The following is a 26,061-nucleotide window of genomic DNA, read 5'->3' as shown; positions in this document are numbered from 1 at the left end:
GCCGGCCTGCTCGCACAAGAGGGGGAAAAGGAAAAACACTACACCCGCATCTGTTTACCACCGCCTGCCTACGGAGGTTCATAACCTGAACGTGAATTATTCATCTTCATTTTGATCTTTCGGTTGGCGGGACGCGCGGCCCTGCATTCATTACTCCTCATCCCTAAATTGAAAATGAAAACAAGAGAAATCCGAAGCAACACAGATGACCTTTCACTGTCTAAATTATTTAATCAAATTCAAATCAGCAGCACGGAATTCTTCTCTCCGGTCGTTATTAACGGAGTCAGAAATCCACAGGGAACTTTAGTAACTCCGTATTCTCACTTCCAGCCTTTCCTTGTTTATGTGGCGATGCTTACAGCTGCTGGAAACCAAGCGGCAGCAGGTAACTCCACATCCTCGACAGCTTATTAAACATTTACAAGATGCTTTCACACAAACAGGTTTCATCCCAAAACTTCAAAACAGAAACATGTATGCATCTGAAGCGTGGATTTGTTCAGCTTTGTCACGTTGAAAGGCAACCTGGAACATCTAAACCGCCGGATGATTAAGACGGCACCAGGACCAGTTACTACCTTTTCAGAAGCTGCAAGTGAGATTGTGATCAATTTTTATTAATTGGTACGTTTTTGTAAATCCAAAAAACACCATCAACACAAATACTTTCATCTATAAAAAGGTACCGTTTTTGAGCATTTACAGAGCACGGGTCGGTATTTATTTAAAACATGAACACACAGTACTAAGAAATACAAAAGAAAGCACTTTCAAATCAAAGCACGCTTGAACATCGAAAAAAGAGAAAAGAATCGAGGAAACAGTCGAGTCCTCTTGAATTCCCATCTGTCATCTTCTCGCCGTTGTTTCACTCTGAACTTCATCATCCTACAAATCTCCATCCCTGTGAGACGGATGTTGGGATCTGCACTTTGGTGGTGGAGGGGTCGGTGCCGGATGGGCCGGACGACACCGCCGTGTTGAGACGCGGAGGTTTGCACCTCCAAAGACAGCTGTGGGTGTTTCTTTACATTCTGTTTTTATTGACCTCTGGTCCAAATACATTACTTATTAAAATACAGAAGCTATAAAAAATACTTTTTTTTTCCACTATCAGCATACTCCTACCTATTTTAGTATAGTCATAAATAATTAAATACATACATAAATAGATATTTTGTGTTCAGATTATAAACTTTCATAAAAGCATTTCTTAGTCATACGGGGGGGGGTGTCTGCAGTATAAACGCTGTCCGGCCCAGGTGGGTGAAAGGCTGGGGGCGTACGGGCGTACGGGTGCCCCCCCCACCCGTGGGTGCCAGTCTCTAGCTCCGCTGACACTCGTTCTTACTGCACGTGGCCTGGCGCTCGATCTGCCACGTCCCCTCCTCGTAGGTGCAGTAGCAGATCGTACAGTCGTCGATCTTCACCTCCCGGCCGGCCGGAATCACCTCTGTATCCGCGTAGCAGTTGGGCCCTGCAGGCGCACAAGGAGAACAGGGAAGCTAGTGCAGGGCAGAAAACGGGACTCACGTTATTAGTCTAGGGGCCAGAGCCCAACATTTCACTTGTCAGCACCACTCAAGGTGACCAAACTTACTTGTGATTTTTGAAAAGATCCATGTCTATAGATGATATTTTGGTATGATAACCTTCCTGAGTGGCAGTTGGATCAGAGTTATCAGCTCATGAAGTTAAAACCCCCTTCAGAATTACATTTTAGATGCTGCTGCATATCCTGGTTTAGACTCATGTACAGGATATCTGTCAATGTTTCACAATATTTTCTTTGGTATCATTTTAAAGGTATTGTGACATGAAAAACACATTTTTCTTGATTTTTTGTGTTTGGTTGGGTGTCTTGACATCAATTACACCCAAAAAACAACGAACTTTTAACATTCAGTGCATTGTGTGCTTTCTGGGATTTTCCGCATAACTATACAAAAACGGCTCATCTGGTTTGGTGGCGGGCCGTGACGTCAGGGCCCGCTAAATCACCGCCCCCTCCACCCAGCTGCCTGCCTCCTCTCCTCTCCAGCGCACCATAAAGGCTGATTTATGGTTCCGCGTTACACCGACGCAGAGCCTACGGCGTAGGGTTACGCAGCGACGCGCGCAGTACGCGCGCAGTACGCTGAACCCTACGGCGTACGCTCTGCGTCGATTTAACGCGGAACCATAAATCAGGCTTAACACGGAGCTGTTAGAGCCTCTTCTGTTCTAATCACCGGAGGAAAACTGCTAAGAAGACCCGCGGCCACTGACTGGACTTAAGATAAGGAGACTGCTGCTTGCATGCCTTTATTTTTATGATTGTTTGCTGTGGTTCTCCCTGCTGCTTTTCCGTGCATGCTTCGCCTGTCGCTCCCGGCTTAACTCGCCAACGCCGCTGTGAGCGTATGGCTGGCTTGGAGGAGGTTTGGAGGAGGAGCGGAGCAATGATTGACAGGAAAGGGGGAAAAGGAAGCGTTTTTCACGGCGCAAAAAAACACCGTCATAAAAAGCCAGGCATGGAGTACTGGAGTGAAGTTTTTCTTGTTACACTCTTTTAGACACATTTGAGGGATGTTGGCCAAGACTTTTAATAGTGTTAAAAGCATGTTAAAAATGATGTCACAATACCTTTTTAAAGGGGACCTTTTAAGCATTCATTCAAGCTAAGATGTGAATCTTTCTGACCAACATAGAGGTCACTGCGGCCCTTTAAACTATAAACAACACACATTTTTACACAATTTTCGCCTAAATGATATACTATCTTTTAGCCCTGTGTCATCTAGGAACAACAGAGACACAAAATACAAAAACTGGAATACTCACAGGACCATAAGGATTCAGGAAATGTATAATATACCAATACTATATTGTTGTTACAGATCATTGTGAGCCTTAAAGTAGATCATTAGGCTCCTATGAAACTATAACAGCCACTAGGCTGATGTCACAAACTGGTCTTTATCATGCAAATACATAAAGAACATAACAATGAGATAAGGAACCAGCTTAGTTTTATAAAGATTAGAGACACAAAATACAAAAAATACCAAAAAAAAAAAAATACAAAAACTGGAATACTCACAGGACCATAAGGATTCAGGAAATGTATAATATACCCAATTTAGAATCATCAATTAACCTGAAGGGGGTGGTAACTTCATGAGCTGATAACTCTGATCCAGCTGCCACTCAGGAAGGTTATCATACCAAAATATCATCTACAGACATGGATATTTTCAAAAATCATAAGTAAGTTTGGTCACCTTGAGTGGTGCTGATATCTGGTCTGGCCCATGGACTATATGCTTGAAAATGGAATTTCAGATTGGTCTTACGGATTTATTTGTCTGTCTCGTGTTACGTTACCCTGTTGAGGTCAGGCTCTCATTTCACTCATTGAAAATGCATGACTTTCCTGAGCGCCCGTGATTTTATTCTGAGGAATCAGTGCTCCGGTCAAATTAAATGAACAGCTGCTGGAGGATGCTACGGCTCTGCATACACGGAGAAGAACTGGATCATATTTATATAGTCCTTTTCTAGTGCTTTTGAGCGCTCAAAAGCATTTTCTACTACAGGCCAAATTCACATAAACACTCATACAGCACTTCTTACATTTCTCTTTTCATCTATGATGTAGCTTTTTTTCTACTTTCCACACTCGCACAGTTGAATGTTTTGAGGATAATGTAGGCCTCAGTGTTGCCAAGGGCACGTGTGGACTGTGAAGGCCAGGGATCGGACCACAAACCTTACAATTGACAGGTAATTTACGATAAAAAAAAAAAGGAAAAACAACATATTTTGCGTTTGAGGTTGCACATATTTGTGTTTCCTGCCGCATGATCAACCAAGGACTTATTCAGTTTCACAACACGCAGCGTGAGGAAAGATAGCTTTTTTGTGCTGCTTGAAGGACACATTTAGTTGGAAACTTACAAAACAGACAATATATGTGTCCGTCTACACGCAGGTATAACACTAAAAGAAACGATTTCATTACCAAACCAATGTAGTCTATAAAATAGACGAAATACCAGGAACCGTATCCTCCAAGTAGACGTGTCGACATTATGATTATGTGTATTTCATTTTCCCTAACGTCTGGGGGACACTTCATTTATAACCTGTCCATGAAAGCAGTTACTTGGCTAAAGTAAACAATTCTTACTATATAAGAACCATTTCTTCTGGGGACAAGTAAATTCCCTGAACAGGTATAGCTCATATGCTGGCATTTGTTGATGCTACTTGCCCTGGTGCAAGTAATTTCCAGTGACTAACGAGATAATGTCACTTTTAAGGTTCATTTAAGTCTGCAAGTCACTGATAAAGAGAGTGTCTTGCTAATTTAAGGTGCTGAGAGCGCACAGTAATGTTAAATCAATTACTGCTCCTGCTGCTGCCTTCAGCAACTTTCAAAAGAAAATAGCTAGACTCGTCATAAAATGTCCAGATAAGATCACATGCTAATTAAAATAATCATGATGTCACAACACTGCATTTGCATCCTTCTAAGTTTCAACGTGACATCCCTTTACAGGTTTTTCTTATCTCCAACTCTCTCTCATGAAAACTGCATCAATGCACCCAAAGCCTCAATAGTGAAGTTAATTTATGAGGGCCTTCGCACTTACAGTGCGAAGGCCCTATTGTATCTGTAGGAGTAAGACGTTTTTATTTTTATTCCGACGAAATGAGGGCCTTTTTGCCCCCCTAAACATGCCCCAAAAGTCACCAAGTTTTGCACGCAAGTCAGGCCTGGCGAAAAATTTGATATTTCATGGTTTGCATTAATGGGTGTGGCCTAATGGCTCAACAGCGCCCCCTAGAAAACCTCAAGCCCCACAATACGGTTTGACGTACATGCACGAAAATCGGTACACACCCGTATCACGTCGCAAGAAAAGTCTCTTGGCGCCATGGCCGAAACCGAACAGGAAGTCGGCCATTTTGAATTAATCGTGTAATTTTGGTGCAATTCATGCCATTTCTTCAGCCGTTAATGCGGCCCGAACCGTAACGTGCACCCAGGTGTGTTATACATCAAAATGTGCGTCTCCATCCTGCGACACCAAGCCTTACTTTTCTCAGTCAAAAGACGCCAAAAAGCGTCCTCCCCCCTTCATCTGAATGGTCCATATGACATAGAGAGTTGTGGGTGGTGTCATCGGACTCGGCTTTGACTCCTTCACTTTAATTGGTGCAAATTAGCCCCTTCTTCTGATTGGTCGATATTTGATAGTTCCTATTTTCTGCCATAACTTTTGAATGGTTTTTGAAGAGTCATGGGTGGTGTCATCGGACTTAGTTTTGAGTCCTTGACCTTTATTGGTGAAAATTGCACGCACGAGGGCCCGTTCATCGCTGCTTGCAGCTTTAAATCTTCTTTCATCTATCAGTTCCTTGAACGGTGGCTCAGAATTGTCCCACACTGTCACGATGTCCAGCTCTATTTTAGTTTTGGCTTTGGCTTCTATTTTTTTGGTTTCTCTGATCTTGAGCGTAGTTTACTTCCTGTCATGCTTTCAAAGTATTTCTTCTCTTGTGCCATTATGTTTTTTTTGCTTTCTGTGACAGTTATCGCAGCAGCATGAGAGAAATACTGGGATGATGTGAGTTTCCAGTGTTCAGCTGATCTGTCTTGGTTTCATGATGCATCAAACCTAGACGACGGTCGAAGCATCAGTCACGTGACCCGGTGGCTTCTGAACAGCAGTTTTGCTATTTTGCCTGGAAAGCTGACGTATGTCAAAGTTAGCTGTGGCTACCGAGGCCTGTGGAAGTAGCTGCAGATATTTACAGCAGAATATCAAGTTCCACATATTGATTAAATGGTCAAAAATGACTGTTGTGTCTAGTTGACGCTGGATTAGTACAAACCAGGGGTCGGCAACCCGCGGCTCTTTAGCGCCGCCCTAGTGGCTCTTGGAGCTTTTTCAAAAATGTTTGACCTTTTTTTTTTTTTCTTCTTTTCTTTTTTTTCCTTTTTTCTCTTTTTTTCACCCTTTTTCCTTTTTCGACATTTTGGCTTTTTTCTCGAAATTTTGACTTTTTTCACGAAATTTTGACTTTTTTCTCGACATTTCGACTTTTTTCTCAACATTTTCGACTTTTTTCCTCAACATTTCGGCTTTTTTCTCGACATTTCGACTTTTGTCTCAACATTTTGACTTTTTTCTCAAGATAGTACTTCAACATTAATCTTGACATTTCTACTTTTTTCTCGACATTTCGACTTTTTTCTCGAAGTCCATAATGAAAAAAAAAATCTTCCCCCGGTTATAACTAATATAGAAACATGCAGCATGTGTTGCCTTCATTCTAAGGCTTATACGAGACTTTTCATTTTTCACTTCAGAAATATTTGTTTTTTGTGTTTTTGGTCCAATATGGCTCTTTCAACATTTTGGGTTGCAGACCCCTGGTACAAACCATACGCCAACCACCCATGCCGGACTAAGTTTTGTTGCACTTCCTCGACTGACCTCTAGAGGCCGGCTGCACAAGCGAGTCAATCTCCATTGACCCCCATGTTAAAATGTCCAACTTTAGAGCAGATATAAACACATTTACAGCATAATTTGTGAATTTTGGGGCTTTTTAAATACCTGACATGTTTCAGTGATTCCTTTCGCCTTCATCAGAGTCACAAGATGGTTTGTGTGACCCGCCATTTAACAGAACTTTCGAGTAATGATTCAATAAAGTTCAAATTAAATTGTAAAGCCATGGACAAAATGAGCGTTATTAAATCACATTAGCAGCCTGGTTCAAAAGACCATCTTGATTTCAATTGTTTCATTTCACGTCCATGACTATTCTGAGGGAGGTTAATTTTTTTGTACCACGCCAGGAGAGTTTATATCAACCAATACATTTATTCTAATATGATTGATTGACAGTCGGCTCAGCCAATGGCGAGCCACTATCACTATCACAGCGTCGTTGCCATTTTGTGGAGCCGTCTAAATATGTAGTGAGAATTCTTTGCAAATAATTTATTTTCTCTTTTACCTTGCAAATCCTTCTGTTTACAGTAAAACTAAAATGGGACATTTTTCATAAGATTTTTCATTTCAAGCGATGACTGTCTTTCTGTAGTAGAAAAATTCAAAAACGAACCACTAATAGTTTGTCTGTGTCTCTTTCCCTTCAGTTTACTTTAAAATCACAAAGCTATGTCCACTTTCATTAGAAAAAAAACTGTTTTAATAATTCAGGGATCTATGAGGGCAAACGATAAAGCAACACAAAAAGAGTAACTATTCATTAACTGCAGTTGAGGTGAAATGCTCAATTAATTGTGATATTGATTAAAGGTCTCGTTGCCCAGCCATAATTGTAAAATGTTAAAGAAAAGTCACGAATTTGGCTGTACTTCTCACTAAGTCTAGAAGTCCAGACGTAGATATCTGATGATTTACCAAATAGTAGTGATATCCACTGATCTGGCAGTTAAAGTCTAAAGCATCTAGATCTATCTTGTACATTTTACATTTACGACTTTCACATTTCTTGGAATGGAATAAGCCAACTAAGGGAAAAATAAAACAAAAACAACTCTGGCTAATTAAATTACATATTTTATCTTCCATAAAAACGATGATTGCACATGTCAAAATAGCTTAGATGTACCTCTACCTCTGCTGCAAAAACAGCCACCCTAGAAATAAGCCTAATATTTCTAAATCTAGTCAAAATTGTCTTTATTTAAGCAAAAATACCTTGCAAATCCTTATTTTTACAGTAAAACTAAAATGGGACATTTTTCATAAGATTTTTCATTTCAAGCGATGACTGTCTTTCTGTAGTAGAAACATTCAAAAACGAACCACTAATAGTTTGTCTGTGCCAGTGGGGTAAGAAAATTATTATGCACAAAAATTCTTCAAACTATCAAAATAGTCTAAAATAATACCTTAACTTTCTTGAAACAAGGGGTTTTTACTTTCTTAGAAATTAGTTTCTGCAGTGTCTGAGTCTCTTTTAGTATTTTCGAAAGCGTCCCTCAGCGCAGGAGAGACTTATTCCTGGTTTCAGGTGTCTTGACCAGATCTCCAGGTCAAGCCTCAGCTGTCCATCCATGTATATCTCAAGGACAAGCGATGCTCTTTTGGGGACAGAAATATCCACGTTGTGGTTAGAGAAGACGGATGAGGCGTAAATGCAGCCGTCTGTGTTTAATGAGGGGGAAAAAGGCATCATAATCTGGCTAATAATGCAGCTCCAACGCTCGTCCACCGGTGCTTTGACAACCAGTCACACCTTGATTCACGGGATTTAAAACATCCAGCATGACATACAGCTGACGAAGGACCAAACAGACCAAAGGAGGAGCGAGTGGACGCGTGATTTATATACGATTTCAACAATTCACAATGTGTCAATGTCCCGACGATGATTTATACACCTGGAGCTGAATAAACTGCTCGGAGGAGAGGTCAACAGAGGTCAAACCTTTTGTGAATGTGAGCAGCCACTGGCTTTAGCTCTCCACAAAGACTAAGGACAGGAAAAAACTAGGGCTGTCAAAGTTAACGCGTTAATAACACTTAACGTCCTCTTAACGCCGACAATTTTTTTTTAATGCACGATTAACGTGCAGGATAAAAAAAAACAAAAAAAAACGCGCATTATATAATTTCTGGCGCTCGACGGCACCTGTAGTTTGTGGAAAAGTATGGTGAACTGAAAGATGGAGAATGAAAAGGGACGTTTGAACTAGGGCTGGGCGATATGGACCAAAAGTCATATCTCGATATTTTCTAGCTGAATGGCGATACTCTATATATATCGATATTTTTTCTGTGCCATAATTGGGGTTTCCCCCAAAGCATTATAGCATAGCATCTCTGTTAGCTTCATTTTTTCTGAGGCAAACCCTTAAAAAAACAGTCAGTTTTAATACAAAGCCTTGTGCCAAATGTCACACAGGTTCCTTTATTAACAGAGGTCTGCACAATATCAAAATGTATAAAACAAATGAAATAAAAATAAACTGCCTGCATATATAGAATAACAATGCTTCTTGAATAAAATAAAACAAATATCCCTTTCCTGCATAACAATTAAATTAAAATACACTGTGCAATTAATACAGTGTAGACAGTAACAGGCAGACTTTTCCACTGAGGTTGACAGTTGTGCAAATAACAAAACATTTGTGCAAATCTCAAATAAAACATTCAAGTCAATTTGTCACAAAATAAGCTATATCAAAATCATAAAAAAAAAATATATATATTTTTTTTTAAATAATCGATATAAACGATATTGTCTCGTACCATATCGAGTTTGAAAATATATCGATATATATTAAAATCTCGATATATCGCCCAGCCCTAGTTTGAACGGCTAGTTAACTTTCAAAAAGATGTCAGATGGTTCGCTGGACAAGACTAAAGTTATTTGCATGTCGATTTGAAATGATTTACCATCGAAGTACCTTGAGTCTCAAATACCACTTGCAGCCAAACACACGACCAATGCAGAGAGCCAAACCCCCCCCCTGTCAAAAGCAGACAACACTGGATAGATATAAGGGAAGGAGGCTGGTTCCTCACCTCAATACATTAGATGAGGAAATAATCTGAAGTATTAGTTAATTATACCCAACTGCACTTTATAGGTTGAGTTACACTCGCTGCTGTTACATGTGCACTTGTTTGAGATTTATTTTTTGTATCCCCCTGTTTTGATCCCACTTAGGAGAAGGGGATATTTTTTGAGCCTTTTATTTTCCTCCATATGACATTAGACATAATCACATGGAAAATTTAACTGAGCAATGCACTTCTTGTACAATGTTTGTGATGCATATGGTTCATTGTTTTATATTGAGCTGCTTAAAAAAACAAGGAATCTTAAGTGAGTCTTTACAAGTGTAAAGTTGGGGACTACATTTGTGTTTGTATTCATGAAGGAATGTTACATTCAGGTTAAAAGCTTTTTTTGTGGAAAATTGAATAAACATTGGCATAAAGCAGCATATTTGCCCTTTCTCATGTAGTTTACAGTATTAAAAACATTTAAAAAATACCTAAAGGTAATTTAGAACAGCAAAAAATGTGCGATTAATATGCGATTAATTGCAAGTTAACTATGGACAACAAGCTATTAATCGCGATTAAAAAAATGAATTGTAGAAATCTAGAAAAAACGCATTCATAATTACAAAGGTTTAAACATTTTACTACTTCCAGCTGCCGTATCTGTTGCTATGACGGCGTTTAGGAGCGTCAGCCGTTCCTTCCTGACATCCCAGCGAGCCTGAGTGCAGTCAGTCAGAGACGAGAGCAAACTGAACATGCCACCCTACATTTAGCGTCTCTCGATGGAAAATGGGCTCTCACATCTGGGCTTTCATTGATCGCTTCCCAAAATAGTGTCCTGGTTATGGAAATATAGGAGACACTGGAAAAATGATGGACACACAGGCGCCATGGCAGCAAGCCTGTTGATCTTATTTAACACAGAGATGACGACTCTTCACTGGGATCCCCTTAAAGTTGCAATTGCTAACGATTTTTAGGCTCCCAAGCTGCCATTAATCACAATTTGACTTTCTACCTGCTAAAAAATAGATTTTCCAGCGGCCATCATTAGATGCCCTTCAGCGGCCATTCATGGTTCAGACTGAGCAGCGTTTTTTACTCTCAAACTCCGAGCTCCCAGCAGGACAGAGATGCATCTTGGGTATTACGGTGATTACAGCGAATTCTTAAGGACCGTTTATCTCCTCCACGGTCTCCGTCTGGATTTTCAGACCTTCATTTCGAGCATTTTTCTATTCGGCCTTAATGTTTGCTTCGATTTTCAGCGTCCACATGAGAGGCATTCAATTACATTTTATTTCACACTCCTTAGATCATCTTCACAACTTGTAAAGCGCACGTCTTGCTGAAGGCGGCTTCTCTCCTTCCATAACCCCGAGGTTGGAGAGCGCAGAGTGTGAACCGTGCATAAAAAAAACTAATTAAGCAGTGCTTGAATAAGAAGTACACCCCCAAGGGACAGCTTTTTCTGCTATTTTGTAGGAAATTGACTCTCAATAATGGAAGTTCTGATAGTTGGTAGAGGTTAAAAACTGGGCCGGCCGCTGGAGTCCATCTTATTGTGGCGTTTTATTGTATCTGCAACACCTTTTTGAAGAAAAGCCAACAAAACCAGAACATAAATGTGTTCTTTTATAACAGAAAACATATGAGATGGGGAGATTTTGTACATGACCAGTGGCTGGGGGGTAAACATTTTTAAAAAGTGCTCATAAATCATCCATTATCCATCATCACCAGAGGTGTCTTCAGTATTCACATTCATTACTCAGGTAGAAGTATAGATACTAGAGTTTAAAAATACTCCTGTAGAAGTTGAAGTATCAACTCAAGTTTTTTACTCAAGTAAAAGTATAAAAGTACTGGTTTCAAAACTACCTAAATTATAAAAGTAAAAGTAATGTAAGGGGGAAAAAAGCCATTAAGGACAAAAGCCATTGAAAATGAATGCATCTTAGTATAATGTAAATATATTAAAGAAGCATATATGTGTACTATTGAGCATTAACATGTGTTTCAGAGAGCAGGAGATATGATGACTAGTTGCCTATAAGTATTGTAATGGTGCAAAAAGTCAAACTTCAGAGGCATGTTATCATTTATCCTAACCTTTATTGGAACGTACATCCAAGTTTAGTTGCAGGAATCTGAGGGAACGGATGTAAGAACAAAACTGGACAAGAACATCTGAAACAACCACAACCAAATTCACTCTATCCGGATGGAGCAATTTAACTGGATAGTTTTTTTTAAAGGCCGAAATGAAATAGAGTAACGAGGCTGTTTTTAAAATGTAAGGAGTAAAAAGTACAGATAATTGCGTGAAAATGTAAGGAGTAAAAGTAAAAAGTCGTCTGAAAAATAATTACTCCAGTGAAGTATAGATAACCAAAATTTGTACTTAAGTAAGGTAACAAAGTATTTGTACTTTGTTACGTGACACCTCTGATTATCACTCAAGCTCTTCAGCAAAATATAGACACAGCAGGTCCGGCTTCCACGACATCAGGTAGCACATAACAATGGCTATTTTTCCCTGGGTCTAACAAGGTCTACAGCCACTCTGTTGTATAATTAAGATGCTGATAAATGGGGAGTCTTTCAGCTGCAGCCACCGCATTTCATCGGGCGGCAACACCCAGAAGGAGTGCGCTGGCACATCAATCAATGCGAACAGTTTGCAGAGGGCCGTCAAAATGTCAAGCCTAACACATTTATAAGTCTTCAGATGAACACGCGCACAGCCTATCTGAATAACAACTCATCCTGCGGCCTGAGCTGCTGTCGCTGCTGATTCATCATCATTAGCAGCATTTACAACACAAAGAAATCAAATAAAAGGCGCACATGTCAAGTATGTGCTCACATGGGAAAATGCAACAAATAATCTCGTAATTCTCCTCATAAATAGAAAGCAGTTCCCTCTGGAGCTGGGATTAAAATACATCATCCAGTCAGCTGGGTGACACTCATTTGTGCTAATTAATGCATGGATTTGCCGCCACTATGCTTACTCATCGCCGTCACCCTAATATTCTGCCATTCGTCTCACGCCCACCTTTTTTGCGTCGTCCCTTCATTAATATAATATATATGCCAGCTCTACAGCACTCTCTCTGTCTTTCTGCCTCACGTTTCTGCAGCGGGAAAAAAAAGATTTTCATGGGCGCGCAAGACTTCACAAGAGCTTTTTCAGTGGCATCCGGAGAGGCAGAGACAAATGGACTGTTCATGTGCAAGAACAGTTGGACCCAAACTGTCAGCACAGCCTGTTAGAAGTTGGCATGGGAAGTGTGTGAAAGACATAGCCATTAGCACCTGTGGCTTTTGGCTCTGTAACGGTTGCCGAATAATGGACCAGGAAAAAACAGGGACACGTCCTGATCATCGCAGGCCTTAATCCTGAAATGTTAAAAAACCTGCAGAGCTGCATTAAAAAGTAAATAGAAAATAGCAGTAATCACTCATCCTAATGCACTTGTGGTGTACATTTGCATTATAAATGTGGAATAAAAATGACAGCGCTTTGTAAAATCAGGGGGCAGGAGAACTTTGCTGGATTCGAGAAGAAAATGCATCACATCTCTCAGGATGTTTGGGAAAGAAACGGCTGGATGCTGCAGACTTAGACTTTATGGAGGTTCCATCTCAAGCAGGGTTTTGTTTGTACACTTTATTAGCTCTTGCGACCGTTAATAATCTTCGTGGCTGAACTCCTGCGCTGCAACGCAAGTGGGCCGATGTCATAACCGTCATCCTTTGCAAGGACGGAGCTACAAACCCTCGCCAGCTGTCACAGCGGCGTCCAGGTGGCAGGAGACCCTCGTAAACTCAAGCCTTGAAGACGCTTGATTTAAAGCCTCGACATAAATCCAACTTCATCTTCTGGTTTAGTTTTAGTTCCCTCTGTCTCTCTTTTCATCATTATTATTATTACTTTTTGGCTAAGGAATAAAAGTATCTTTAATATTGACTATTCCTCGGAAGAGAATTGAGAAAATAACACCTAACAAGCGGAACAAAGCCAGAACCCATTCGGCGGCTATAATGGCTAAGACATAATGTGAATATTAGCTTCATTATTGTGACCTTTTCTCCAGCGTAATCAAAGCTGTGATGTCCAGTAATAGAAAATAGCCTTTAGATCATAAAAATATAGTGGTCTGATGAAAAGACTGCACAAAAAGGGGAACAATGAAAGAAAAATGATCTCTTTTGTGCATTTGTAAGTGTCCTACTTTCTCTTTGCAGACAATCTACAATATTTAATGAAATTCTAATCAATATTCCTGATTACTTTTGTGATTTACAGCAAAAAAGATGGACTGCATAAATCAGCGGGCACGGCACACCTCGTTTTCCTCTCCTTGTTATTATGTTTGATGTAAACTGAAGTGATTAAGTCATTTACAAGCTGGCAGCAATTAGAGTTTGAACTAATTCAGTTGTATATTGACTTTTTGTTCGACTAGTTTATTCTGGCCAGAAATTGAATATTGAAATAAGTCAACACATAAAGATCAAACTATACATTTTGTCATTCTTTTGTTGTCATACTTTTTTGCTCAAAATGATTAATATCCTGTGTTCAGTAATGCATGTAAGAGGTTTTGATTATTGGCATTAAAGCCGCCAAACGCAGGGATAAATGAACAGAATGTCTTTCTTCAATCGTCTCCAGGATCTCGTGTTTGCCTATGTTTTTGTGACCTACGTCTGATTTTTATTTCTGTTCATGTTTATTCCAGCGCTGTGTGGAAACATGGATGTAATCGATTCCATCTTTCAGATCAAAAGTCGTATCAGTACGTCGTCCCAGATAAGATATGTGTGTGATACGTGGTGAGAACTGACATCAGATTTCAGTTTTTCCAAACAACGCGTGACAGCAGGCACGCCGAACTCGGCCCGACACGTGGTGACGATGTAAAGATCAATGGGGAACGATTTGGACCACAGCTTACTCTCTTCGTTGAGCCTCCCTCGATGGTTATACTTTTTGGATTCCCGTTTCCCTTCTTCCATCATCACACCAAAGCCACATCACTGTACCGAGATCTGTTTTGGATTGATGACCAAAGGCTTCCTTTTGTCCTGGTGAGATTTTGAGATTTTAAAAGGGATAAGTAAGCTCTAATGAGAGTGTCTTGTAGGAGAGGAGTTTTTGCCAGGGATTTCTCCCCTGAGCTGTCGGCGGCAGAATTGCACAGATTTATCAGGAACCATCAGGATTGCTCAAAGTGCTCAATCACGTCTGTCACACCAGGCATAAATCTTCAGAGAGGAGCTGAAAAAACCTGCTTTGGACGTTCCAAACAATCAGAAAACGTACAGCAAAAATACTCCAAAACATCCGTATCAGTAAATAAGATTTTTGAGAAGCGTTTTTTTTATCTCAGGAAGTGAAAGCACAGGAGCCTCCCGAGCTCAGAGGCCTGGCTAACAGTTTAATCTGTGTGATTAATGTTTGGGTTTTTTTGTTCCCAAAAAAGCATATAGATCATTTTCGTCATGGCTTTTTATACGACGGAGTATTAGGGCCAAACTAAGAAAAAAAAAGAAGGAAATTATGAAAATAAAGTCATAATATGAGAATAAAGTCGTAATATTACGAGAATAAAATCGTAATATTAAATATATTATAAATATATAAATTCACAAGATGCTCAATATTCAACATTTTAACACACTCTTCCTGTTCGAGTTCTCATAAATTAACACTTTATTCTTGTAATATTACGACTTTATTCTCATAATATGACGACTTTATTCTCATAATATGACGACTTTATTCTCATATTACTTTATTCTCGTAATGTTACAAGTTTATTCTCGTAATATTACGACTTTATTCTCATAAATTACGACTTTATTCTCGTAATGTTACGACTTTATCCTCGTAATATTAAGACTTTATTCTATTACGACTTTATTCTCGCAACATTATGACTTTATTCTTGTAATTTCCTTTTTTTTTTTGTCTAAGTTTGGCCCTAATACTCCGCCGTATTTTTAAATAAAAAAAAAAAAAAGAAAAATCCTAAATAGAGGCAAATAGTTCCAATTTGTCAATAACTTCACTAGTAAACTGTTTAAAAACGTTTTATCATATTTTGCTTCTTTTAAACATGTTGTTTTTTATGCGTCCATTTATTAAGAACAACTCTATTTGCCGCACTAATCATCTATTACGTGACTAAAAACCCTTTAAAGCACATCATTTTACATCCATATAAACAATTTTCCTTTGACTCCTGTTTTTTTTTATGTATTCCATTAAAAACATAAAGGCTGCCACATCTGAACAGACCCCTCTATGAATCATGCGTCTCTTAATTTAAATGGGTCTGTATCCCTTTTGGCATCCAGGCAACCATGTCTCATGCTGCTCAGTTTGACGGGATTTTGGCCTCGGTTCAGGCTGTTTATCACCCGCCACCCTCCCAGATTAGTACTGACCCTAACGTCTGAGTCTTGAGCACCGTTCGTTTCCTCATGCGTTGCCACGGCAATACCCGGCAAGAGCAAAGGGGGCAAGAGGGATGGAGCTACGGCGGAGGTGCCGGTGACAGCGACTTCATTTAACATCGACTTTAGCTTTGCTCAAAAAGTAGAGGAGGAAAAGAGTCTGGAGCGCTTCCATGTCCTCACCGATACGCGACACGTCCACAATAATTGCAGCGAGGAAGAAGAAAGAGAACTCCAATACCGAACGTGCTCTCTGCCCCTTCCTATAGCTCTGACTAGAAACTTTCTCCCAGAGTCATCATCCTTAAATTAAACTCCACTGCGGTGAGCGAACGATTGTCACAAACTTTAGAGGGTATGAAACCGTTTAATTGCAATGTGTTCCAGTGCTTGAAGATAATGAATGAAAAAAACGATGAGAACCTGCCTCCATTCACAGCTGTTCTTTGATATTCATGAACAACTGTCTGGGGTGGATGTTAGCGATACCTCTTACTTTCATCTTCCACCCCTGGCTCTTCCCCAAGTGTCTCATTGCATACAAGCAACATCTTCAGCAGGGTGCGCTGCCATGAGCATCGATTTCGCAGTCCTGAAAGGCTAAGATAATGCCTGTGCAAAATTGATGAGCTTATCATATAGTGAACTACTTGACTGTGATTTTCATCGCGAGTGCAAGGGTTTCAAAACAGAATAGGAGACTTGTTGAATTATTCAACCCAAACTCTCTTCCTTCTCTGCGCACTTTGGAAATATATAATGTATATAATAAAAGATTGTAAAATAATTTCCTTTCCGTTCTGGTTGCATTTCACACATCTGGATGATGCTAATTCTTTCCCATTAATGAGCTCAGCTTTGATGTGACACTTTGGAGGCATCAGAGATCCGTGGAGGTCTTAGCATCTGCTTCGACTCAAACAACATCTGTGGGCAAGACAAACAACAGAACCAGAAGAACTATCTGTCAACCTTCGCTAACCACGTTGCGAGTATTTCATCACCGCCGCGCTGTCCCACGCGGTCTACACCATTTAAATCACGGCATCTGCAACACCCGGCGGAGAAGCTGCATAAATAAACGACAGAAATATGATGGATATGATCATGCTTTGATACTGATCAGTGGTGTCACGAAGAGTGACGTTTCATTTACTTCTGTTTAACATGCCTTGAATATATCCTCCAATTATTTGATAAGGTAACGCTGCATCAATTTCATCTTTTAAGATGCTGTTCATTAAGTTTATTTAAGGGTGTCAGGTGGAGTGTGACATGAAATGCAAATGAATCATGTGGCAGTTTAGTCTTGGTTATTCCCTGACCTGCCATAGGTGACCAGCACAGCACAGATAATTACTTTTATATACAGGACTGTCTCAGAAAATTAGAATATTGTCATTTTCTGTAATGCAATTACAAAAACAAAAATGTCATACATTCTGGATTCATTACAAATCAACTGAAATATTGCAAGCCTTTTATTATTTTAATGTTGCTGATCATGGCTTACAGCTTAAAGTCACCAACCCGACGTCGCCCGCTCTCTGCCGACTGCTGTGTCGGCTCGCGTCGCATGTGTCGGGCTGGGTCGGCCTCACTAGACACACCGCAAATACAACACCCAACGGCGAACTAGCACGTACGTTCTAGAGCTGGGTATCATCACTGACCTCCCGATACGATACGATTCCGATACACTAGGTCCCAAGACGATACGATTTACGATACGATACGATTCGATATCGATATTCTGGTTACAATAAGGTAATAACATGATCCTTCCACGCGCCACGTCCGGCCAGAGAAACCCCACCCTGCCTGGTGAAAAGAAACAGCCTGCTCACTCCTCAAGTAAGGAGGAGACTTGAGCTCAGTGCAGGGCCTCCCGGGGTTGGTAGATGGAGCAATGCCCAGGACTGACTTAGGTAGGAGCACGGGGTGATAAAATGGGGGAAAAAATCGGGATTACATTTTTTATTTATTTATTTTTTTTAAATCGATACTTGGATTTATGTATCGATAATATTTCCTACACATGCATATCGATAAAATATCGATATATCGATATTATTAACCCACCACTAGTACGTTCTGCGCATGCGTGAGAGGTAATTCCCCTCCATACCAGCAGGCAGCGGTAGTCTGTATTCAGGGGCTCAAGGAGGAGGACAGCGCTTTTTTTTTCAAAGCTTTATTGAGAAAACATAAGTGCAATACAAAACAGACAAACAAAACTCTGTGGAGAATTACCGCTGGCTGAAATAAATCATTTAGGAAGATAAATGTTGGTTTAATAGATGAAATCTAACAGTTGTAGCTACGCCTGTTAAGAAATTTGCCCAGAAAATTTCGGGATTTCTGCCTGCCGGCTCTGGAGCTGATTTATGGTTCCGCATTAAATCGACGCAGAGCCTACGGCGTAGGGTACGGTGTACGGAGCGCGTCGCCATGTAACCTACGCCGTAGGCTCTGCGTTGGTGTAACGCAGAACCATAAATCAGCCTTTATTCTGGCGCGGTTTGAAAAAGACAAGCGAGTGATTATATACATTCACTGAGTGAATATTATGAACGTAAAATATATATTTCTCGCTAGAAATGTAATCAAATGCATTTTTATGCAGAAACTAAATCAAAATATTGATTTTATTCATAAGAAATGTCCGCCATGTTTTTTTTTTATTCAGTCCGCAAATGACGACGAAAAGCATTCTGGGAAATTCTGGGAACAGCCAATCACAGAGTGAGCTGTTTGACCGACGGCCGACGCCGATTCAACATGTCGAATCGGCTGAAAAGCTGCCGACGGGAGGCCGACCTGTCGCGACGTGCGGGACACACCGGGGAAACTAGCCCGACAGACGCACACCGACGCTCACCGACGCTCAACGACGGACGATTTTCGGCTTGGTGTGTCAGGGCCTTTAGAAAACTCAAATATCCTATCTCAAAAAATTAAACTTAAACTGTAAGCCATAATCAGCAATATTAAAATAATAAAAGGCTTGCAATATTTCAGTTGATTTGTAATGAATCCAGAATGTATGACATTTTTGTTTTTTTAATTGCATTACAGAAAATAAAGAACTTTATCACAATATTCTAATTTTCTGAGACAGTCCTGTAGACTGTTTGGAGAGTCAGAAATTCTCCCGTCCACTAAGAGGCTTATAAACACATGCTGATTCAGACTCTCACAACTCAGCTTGACAGTTCAGGCTCTGATTTTCTCAACACCCCAGAATTTGTGAAAACACGGCAGCAGAAATAAAGAAGGAGCACTTAATAACTGAAATGAAAATACATGAAAACTCACACCTTACAAGCGGTGTTGCTCCACTGCTGCACAAATGAGGCGTACAGTAAACGCTGCCAAAGGCTATTTCTGCTCCCTCATAAACAGGACACTACTCAGCCTCTGCAGACGGCACAAAAGCGCCTCAGACAGAACAGAAGCTGCATGAAAATGTGAGGACGGGCATCCCATTTCACCTGGGCGTGCGAGTGAACAGAAATAATTGACCAGGTGAACCCTGACCCTCTAGTATATCCTTAAATCCGGAGATCAAGTAAAGACAGGAAAACACACACTGCAACAAATCTCCAAATCCTTCCAATCCTCCCCGTTCAAGAAGTTGCTCTGCAACTTTGTTTTAATACACATGGATTGATTAAGTGCCTTCATACAGCTCTGGAGCTGGAAGTGTCCCTGCAGGTCAGTGCATAAACGGCTCTGAAGAGTTGGCCAGATGGGAGACGTCTGAGTAAAGTGTGGCATGAGTGTGTGGGGTCCGTGGAAAAGCTGCTGGCTTTTCCTGAGGCAGTTGTTCAATCCTCCGGGGCTGGAAGCCACACCCCGACGAGCCTCTGCAAATCTAAACACGAGCATCTGTGCAGCTGAAGTACCACACACAAATCTGACACGATAAAACGCTCTCTGCTTTCAGGTGTCTTCAGAAGAAAGACGTTATTGTCTCTTTTCTACAGTGCCGTGCTATAAAGCTTTTCCCTGAGCAGCCCTGTGGGACGTGGTGTCTATTTCAGTTAACCCGGAGCTGCAGGCGTGCTCTGTTCTGCGGCAGGTAACGAAGACCAAAGCATATTTCTCTTCATGTGGTCTTGTAGTGTCACTGACGAGCTCATTGATGTTCCCAGTGTTGTAGGACAGCTTATTCACAGAGCATCAGCATCACCCTGCAGGCTGTTTCATCATCGCTGGAGGCAAAGAGCTTGTTTGGGAGAAGAGTGTTACCCCCTAAAAATGACTCTCCATCGTCTGGACAGTTTAGAGTTCGTTTTGGGAGAAAATAAGTTATTGGCATCTGGCTGGGAGGGTCATGAAACTCTACCGCAGGGGTCAAACAGAGCTGCTGTCCTGCAGGTTTTAGATCCTTTTTTTCTCTTTTTTTTTTCTTCTTTTTTCCTTTTTTTTCTTCTTCTTTTTTTTCTCTTTTTTCTTCCTTTTTCCTTTCCTTTTTAATCTCGACATTTAAATTTTTTTCTCGAAATGTTGACTTTTTTCTCGGAATTTTGACTTTTTTCACGAGATTGTACTTCGACTTTTTTCTCGACGTTTCGACTTTTTTCTCGACGTTTCGACTTTTTTCTCGACATTTTGACTTTTTTCTCGACGTTTCGACTTTTTTCTCAACGTTTCGACTTTTTTCTCGACATTTCAACTTTTTTCACGAGATTGTACTTCGACTTTTTTCTCGACATTTTGACTTTTTTCTCGACGTTTCAACTTTTTTCTCGACATTTTGACTTTTTTCTCGACGTTTCGACTTTTTCCTCAACATTTCGACTTTTTTCTCAAGATTGTACTTCAACATTAATCTTGACATTTCGACTTTTTTCTCGACATTTCGACTTTTTTCTCCAAGTGCAGAATGAAAAAAAAAAATCTTCATGTGTTGCCTTCATTCTAAGGCTTTTACGATACTTTTCATTTTTTGCGGCTCCAGACATATTTGTTTTTTGTGTTTTTGGTCCAATATAACTTTTTTCTCGAAATTTTGACTTTTTTCTCGAAATTTTGACTTTTTTCTCGAAATTTTGACTTGTTTCTCGCCATTTTGACTTTTTTCTCGACATTTTGACTTTTTTCTCGACATTTCGACTTTTTCCTCGACATTTCGACTTTTTTCTCAAGATTGTACTTCAACATTAATCTTGACATTTCGACTTTTTTCTCCAAGTGCAGAATGAAAAAAAATAATCTTCATGTGCTGCCTTCATTCTAAGGCTTTTACGAGACTTTTCATTTTTTGCGGCTCCAGACATATTTTGGTCCAATATGGCTCTTTCAACATTTTGGGTTGCAGACCCCTGTTTTAGACGTTTCCTGCTTCTACACAACCCTGACAGACACGGCCGTGTCACCAACAGAGTTGAATCAGTAGAATCCGGTGTGTTGAAGCAGTAAACGCCTAAAACATGCAGGACAGCAGCTCTGGAGACGCCTGCTCTACAGGGTTAAATCCTCATCTTAAAAGAGAAACTACAGATATAAAAAGAAAAAAAAAATGTTCAGTGACTCAAAACCAAATTAATTGGTCTCACGCCAGATTGTAAAATAGCTGTGTTGGTCCAAACTGCTGTAAATCTGATTTGTGGTTAAACTGCTGCACTTTCTGGGCTCCAACACTGCGTAGTACAACCGCCATTTAAAACCAGGCCATGCTTCGATTTAGCATAAATTGAAACTGTCCCAAGTGTGATGTTTCACGACTATAAGATGTTCAGACATCGTTATGAGGCAGCTGGAGGGGGGGGGGGGGGGTCTCGCAGCCGTGCAGCCGTACAAACCACATTCAACAGAGTTAAAGCTCTGTCCTGCCTTTATCATTAAGGACTTTTTCAACTTCACCGTCAGTCACGACTGTTACGGTTTCCCGTCACGACTTGGGGATCAAAAAACAAACCGAAAATGTCATGTTGATTAATACAAATCTACAGGTTACCATGTGAATGTGGTTTTATACTAAACAACTGATGGATCTCACAGTTTCTGATCCTTTAATGTGACAGGTAGGGATGGGCGGTATGGACTAAAAAATGTATCACGGTAATTTCTGGCATTTATCCCGATAACGATAAAAAAAATACCAATTCAACTCCACCTTTGTAACTATAAATCTATCTCGCTCTCAGATCCGCCATGTTTGTTACACAAAAACGTCATCAACGGGAATTTATCCTTTTTTCTTTCTTTCTTTCTGGCTCATTTCTTTCTTTCTTTCTTTCTTTCTTTCTTTCTTTCTTTCTTTCTTTCTTTCTTTCTTTCTTTCTTTCTTTCTTTCTTTCTTTCTTTCTTTCTTTCTTTCTTTCTTTCTTTCTTTCTTTCTTTCTTTCTTTCAGGCTCATTTCCTTCCTTCCTTCCTTCTTTTTTCCCTTCCTTCCTTCTTTCCACCTGCTCTCTCCTTCCTGCTTCCCTTCCTCTTTTCTCCCTTCCTTCCTTCCTTCCTTCTTTCCTTGTGTCCTTCCTTCTTTCCTTGTGTCTTTCTTTCCTTCCTTCCTTCCTTCCTTCCTTCCTTCCTTCCTTCCTTCCTTCCTTCCTTCCTTCCTTCCTTCCTTCCTTCCTTCCTTCCTTCCTTCCTTCCTTCCTTCCTTCCTTCCTTCCTTCCTTCCTTCCTTCACGTACGTTGTGCGTGGATTTAACACAGAACTATAAATCAGCTTTACACAAAAACGTCATCAACGGGAATTTATCGTTTTTACCGCGAGATGACAAATTCTTACCGTGGGGAATTTTTTTGACGGTTTATCGTGAACGGTAAAATATCACTAGTCATTCCTAGTGACAGTTTTATGTTTTCTACATCGTTAGGGAGAAGTTTACACGGTGCATTTAAATGTGAGAGAAAGCTGAAAACTGCAATCCAAATCATGGATTTAGAAATCAGAAGTTAGATGTTTTGGTTAAAAGATTAAATGACTCTAAAATTAACCGGGGGAACTGAAGTATTTCTCTCCTGAGCAGCATTTTCAGCTAACAGCGGCAGCAGCTACTCCCCCTCACAACTCTTTTTGTGAAGGTTTTCAAATTAAAAGTGCATTTTTTTTAAGTTTAAAGTGAGATTAGCTGGATGAAGCTGCTCCAAAGTTGCATGTTGTCCAGCTATTCAGCAAATAGTTAATTTTATCCGAGCATCTCTGTGGTTTCGGTCAGGTAACGTGGCCTCAAGGCCACTTCTGTTTATAGAATGGTAATGTGTGGTAATTTTATGGTAATAAAGAGCTGATACCATCCTAAAGTGTGAAATCCTCACCGGCTGGATGGTCCCGTGGATTTGGAGGGACTTTGGAATAAGGAAGCCAGCCCTCTTCTGTCTGCTACGTCTCTGCATGTACCGTAGCATATCCATATGTGTCTGCTAGACGGATGATTCTTGGAAAACAGCCCTGCAAATCCACCGGGCATTGAAGATGGAGCACTGACTCTGAACCCTGTACAAAGCTGCTTCAGCATGATCAATATGTGCATTTGTAAAAAGCTGGCGTTCAAAAAAAGGGAACAGAGGACCAACATGAATTTCCCAAGTTTACATAATAATACGGTTAAGTAATGCACAATGATTACCAATTTTTCCGACTTATTATCATTGGCGGTTATGAGCCCGGCTTTTAATTTAAAGTGGGATAACTTTGATTGATAATTACCCATGAGCACTCACTCCCAATGCTAATATTTTATGAGTTTAAAAATCAGTAATATTTGGGTTGTTATTAAAATGAACTGAGGAGACTTTAGTCTTATGCAGAACAAGGCATTTAGAGGATATTTAGTTTATTTAATCCACTTGTTTATATTAATATATCTATTGCATGTGTCTTTTGAGGATTACGCTTTCAGATTGGCTGAATGTAATTAAAATCATCTCGTCTGATCCTTTAAATTAGTCAAAATTGCCACTCACAGCAGGGAAATCAAAATATGTTATTTGCAGTTTTGATCAAAAATGGCATTAGCAGTTCAAGTCCTTCATACAGACGCAGCAATTCCTCTTTTTTTTCTTCTTCTTCTTTTCATGCAGATAGTTTGCTCTTGTTCACATCGGGCCGCCTGCGCCACTTTAAGATTCCAAGTCAGAGATATATGTCGCAAGTCATCATTCTTTTTGCTGAAGGAAGCAGTGTTGCTGACATTGCCATGTTGCATTACACTCACGCCAAGAAAACAAGGGGACATAATCTAGGACATGCTGTCGAGAATCATCCAGAACAAGTTCAGTTAATCGACTCTGAGATGCGCGATTCCTCCTTCTCAGACGGGCCCAAAGCTCTCCAACCAACAGTATCATAAACTTGTGAAAAAAACTGCAGCAGCGCAAAATGCAAATGCACCTAAAACGGCTCCAGTGATGGATTTGGGACGTATGTTGAGGCCTGGATCGAGTGTGAAGAGACGGAGAGTGACGTCTGAACCCATCGTCAAAAACACATCATGGCCCATTGCTCATTAAACAACATTTTTGAACAGAATTTATTAAAATAAATCCAACCTGATATGCAGAGATACTGCACACACTGCAGTGCAGCCTCCCGTGTGTTTTGTGTCAGCAAAATGACTGTTGTGCTACTTTGCCCTCATTACTTCTGCCGAGGTGCCCTTGAGCAAAGACGTTCCATACTAATCCGCACTACTGGAGATACCCAACACCACAAGGTGGCTGGGTGACGCGCCCGGCGATAGGGGGGGACAAACGGGTCTGTTGTCCCGGGCCCAGGGTAGGGGGGGGGGCCCAGAACTGAAAAAAAATAAAAAATAAATATACCGTATTTTCTGGACTATAAGCCGCTACTTTTTTCATAGGTTTTCAACCGTGCAGCTTATATAAAGGTGCGGCTATTCTGTGGATTTTTCTTCGACCGCTCGGGGCGCTCTAACCTGAATTAGAATCAAAACTAAGACAAAATAAATGCAAAGAAGAATACGCTACTTCTTCTTTAGCAGTAGAAGTAGAAGCAGATTTCAAACGGATAAATAGATAAATAAATACCGGTTATTTTCTCTTGGTTCTGTCCCGTTTTAATCAGCAAAGTTGCTGCCGTGTTAAAAGACACTGTTAGGAAAGGATCTATTTAGGTACAAACATGTACATCATTTACAGTTCAAAATCCTTCTGTACATGTAGTAAATATCTAATCTAACAACATAAATATCTGCGGCTTGCATATCTTTTTTTTTTTTAAATAGAGCGGATGCGGCTTATAGTCCAGAAAATATGATATATATATATATATATATATATATATATATATATATATATATATATATATATATATATATATATATATAGTGTATATATATATATATAGTGTATATATATATATATATATATATATATATATATATATATATATATATATATATATATATATATATATATATACACATATATATATATACATATATATATATAGTGTATATATATATATTTTTTATTCTCATTAAATTATGGAATCATTTTTCAAAATGTTTCAAAATATGCCTATTTGTGGAAAAATATGTAGTATTTGAGTTGCATAAAAGCTTGTTATTTGTTTTCTTCTTAATTGTCCTTGTGGTCAAGAACCCCCAACACAAAAATGGTTTGGCCGCTGATCAAAATTTGATGTTATCATTTAATTCAACCATTAGAATGGTCAAAATGTCCGGACAGCACAAGTCCGGTGCTCAGAAAAGAAGAGAAAAGAGAAGAAGAGAAGAAGAAAATAAAGGCCTCAGAGATTCTCTACACAAATATTTTAAAAAGGGTGGTGACGGTGAAGCTGTAATTAATAAAGTGAGCGTAGAGCAAGGTAAGAAACAGCAGCCAACGTTTACCAACCTTGTAACTTAACCTAACTGGCTAGCTCTAATGTTAACGTCCATTAGCTTGTATGAAAACCGGAAGAGCAGAGGGAGAGTAGAGGAAGAGGGAGAAGGAGAGATCCGGGCGCAGGGGGGCCCGTCTTAGATTATTTTGTCCGGGGCCCCGGCAGGACTGTCAGCTAGCCTGGGCTGGGTGCACGGAAGAACCGGCCTC

The 26,061-nt window shown here is 40.0% G+C and overlaps 1 protein-coding gene across 1 annotated transcript in view; it reads right to left on the bottom strand.

The window, feature by feature from the left end:
- Window positions 1-299: 299 nt before the first annotated feature.
- The window catches only part of vwc2 (von Willebrand factor C domain containing 2), a 37,574-nt gene continuing 11,812 nt past the window's right edge, over window positions 300-26,061 (bottom strand). Inside the window, exon 4 of the mRNA XM_061745071.1 lies at window positions 300-1,480. Coding sequence (XP_061601055.1) covers window positions 1,329-1,480 — 152 coding nt within the window. The 3' untranslated portion in view covers window positions 300-1,328. The remainder of the gene's footprint in view (window positions 1,481-26,061) is intronic.

This window comes from Cololabis saira, chromosome 17, assembly GCF_033807715.1.
Source record: "Cololabis saira isolate AMF1-May2022 chromosome 17, fColSai1.1, whole genome shotgun sequence".
In the NCBI taxonomy this organism is placed as follows: domain Eukaryota; kingdom Metazoa; phylum Chordata; class Actinopteri; order Beloniformes; family Belonidae; genus Cololabis; species Cololabis saira.
Note: the sequence above shows the minus strand (reverse complement) of the source record. Positions and strands in the feature narration are given on the sequence as shown.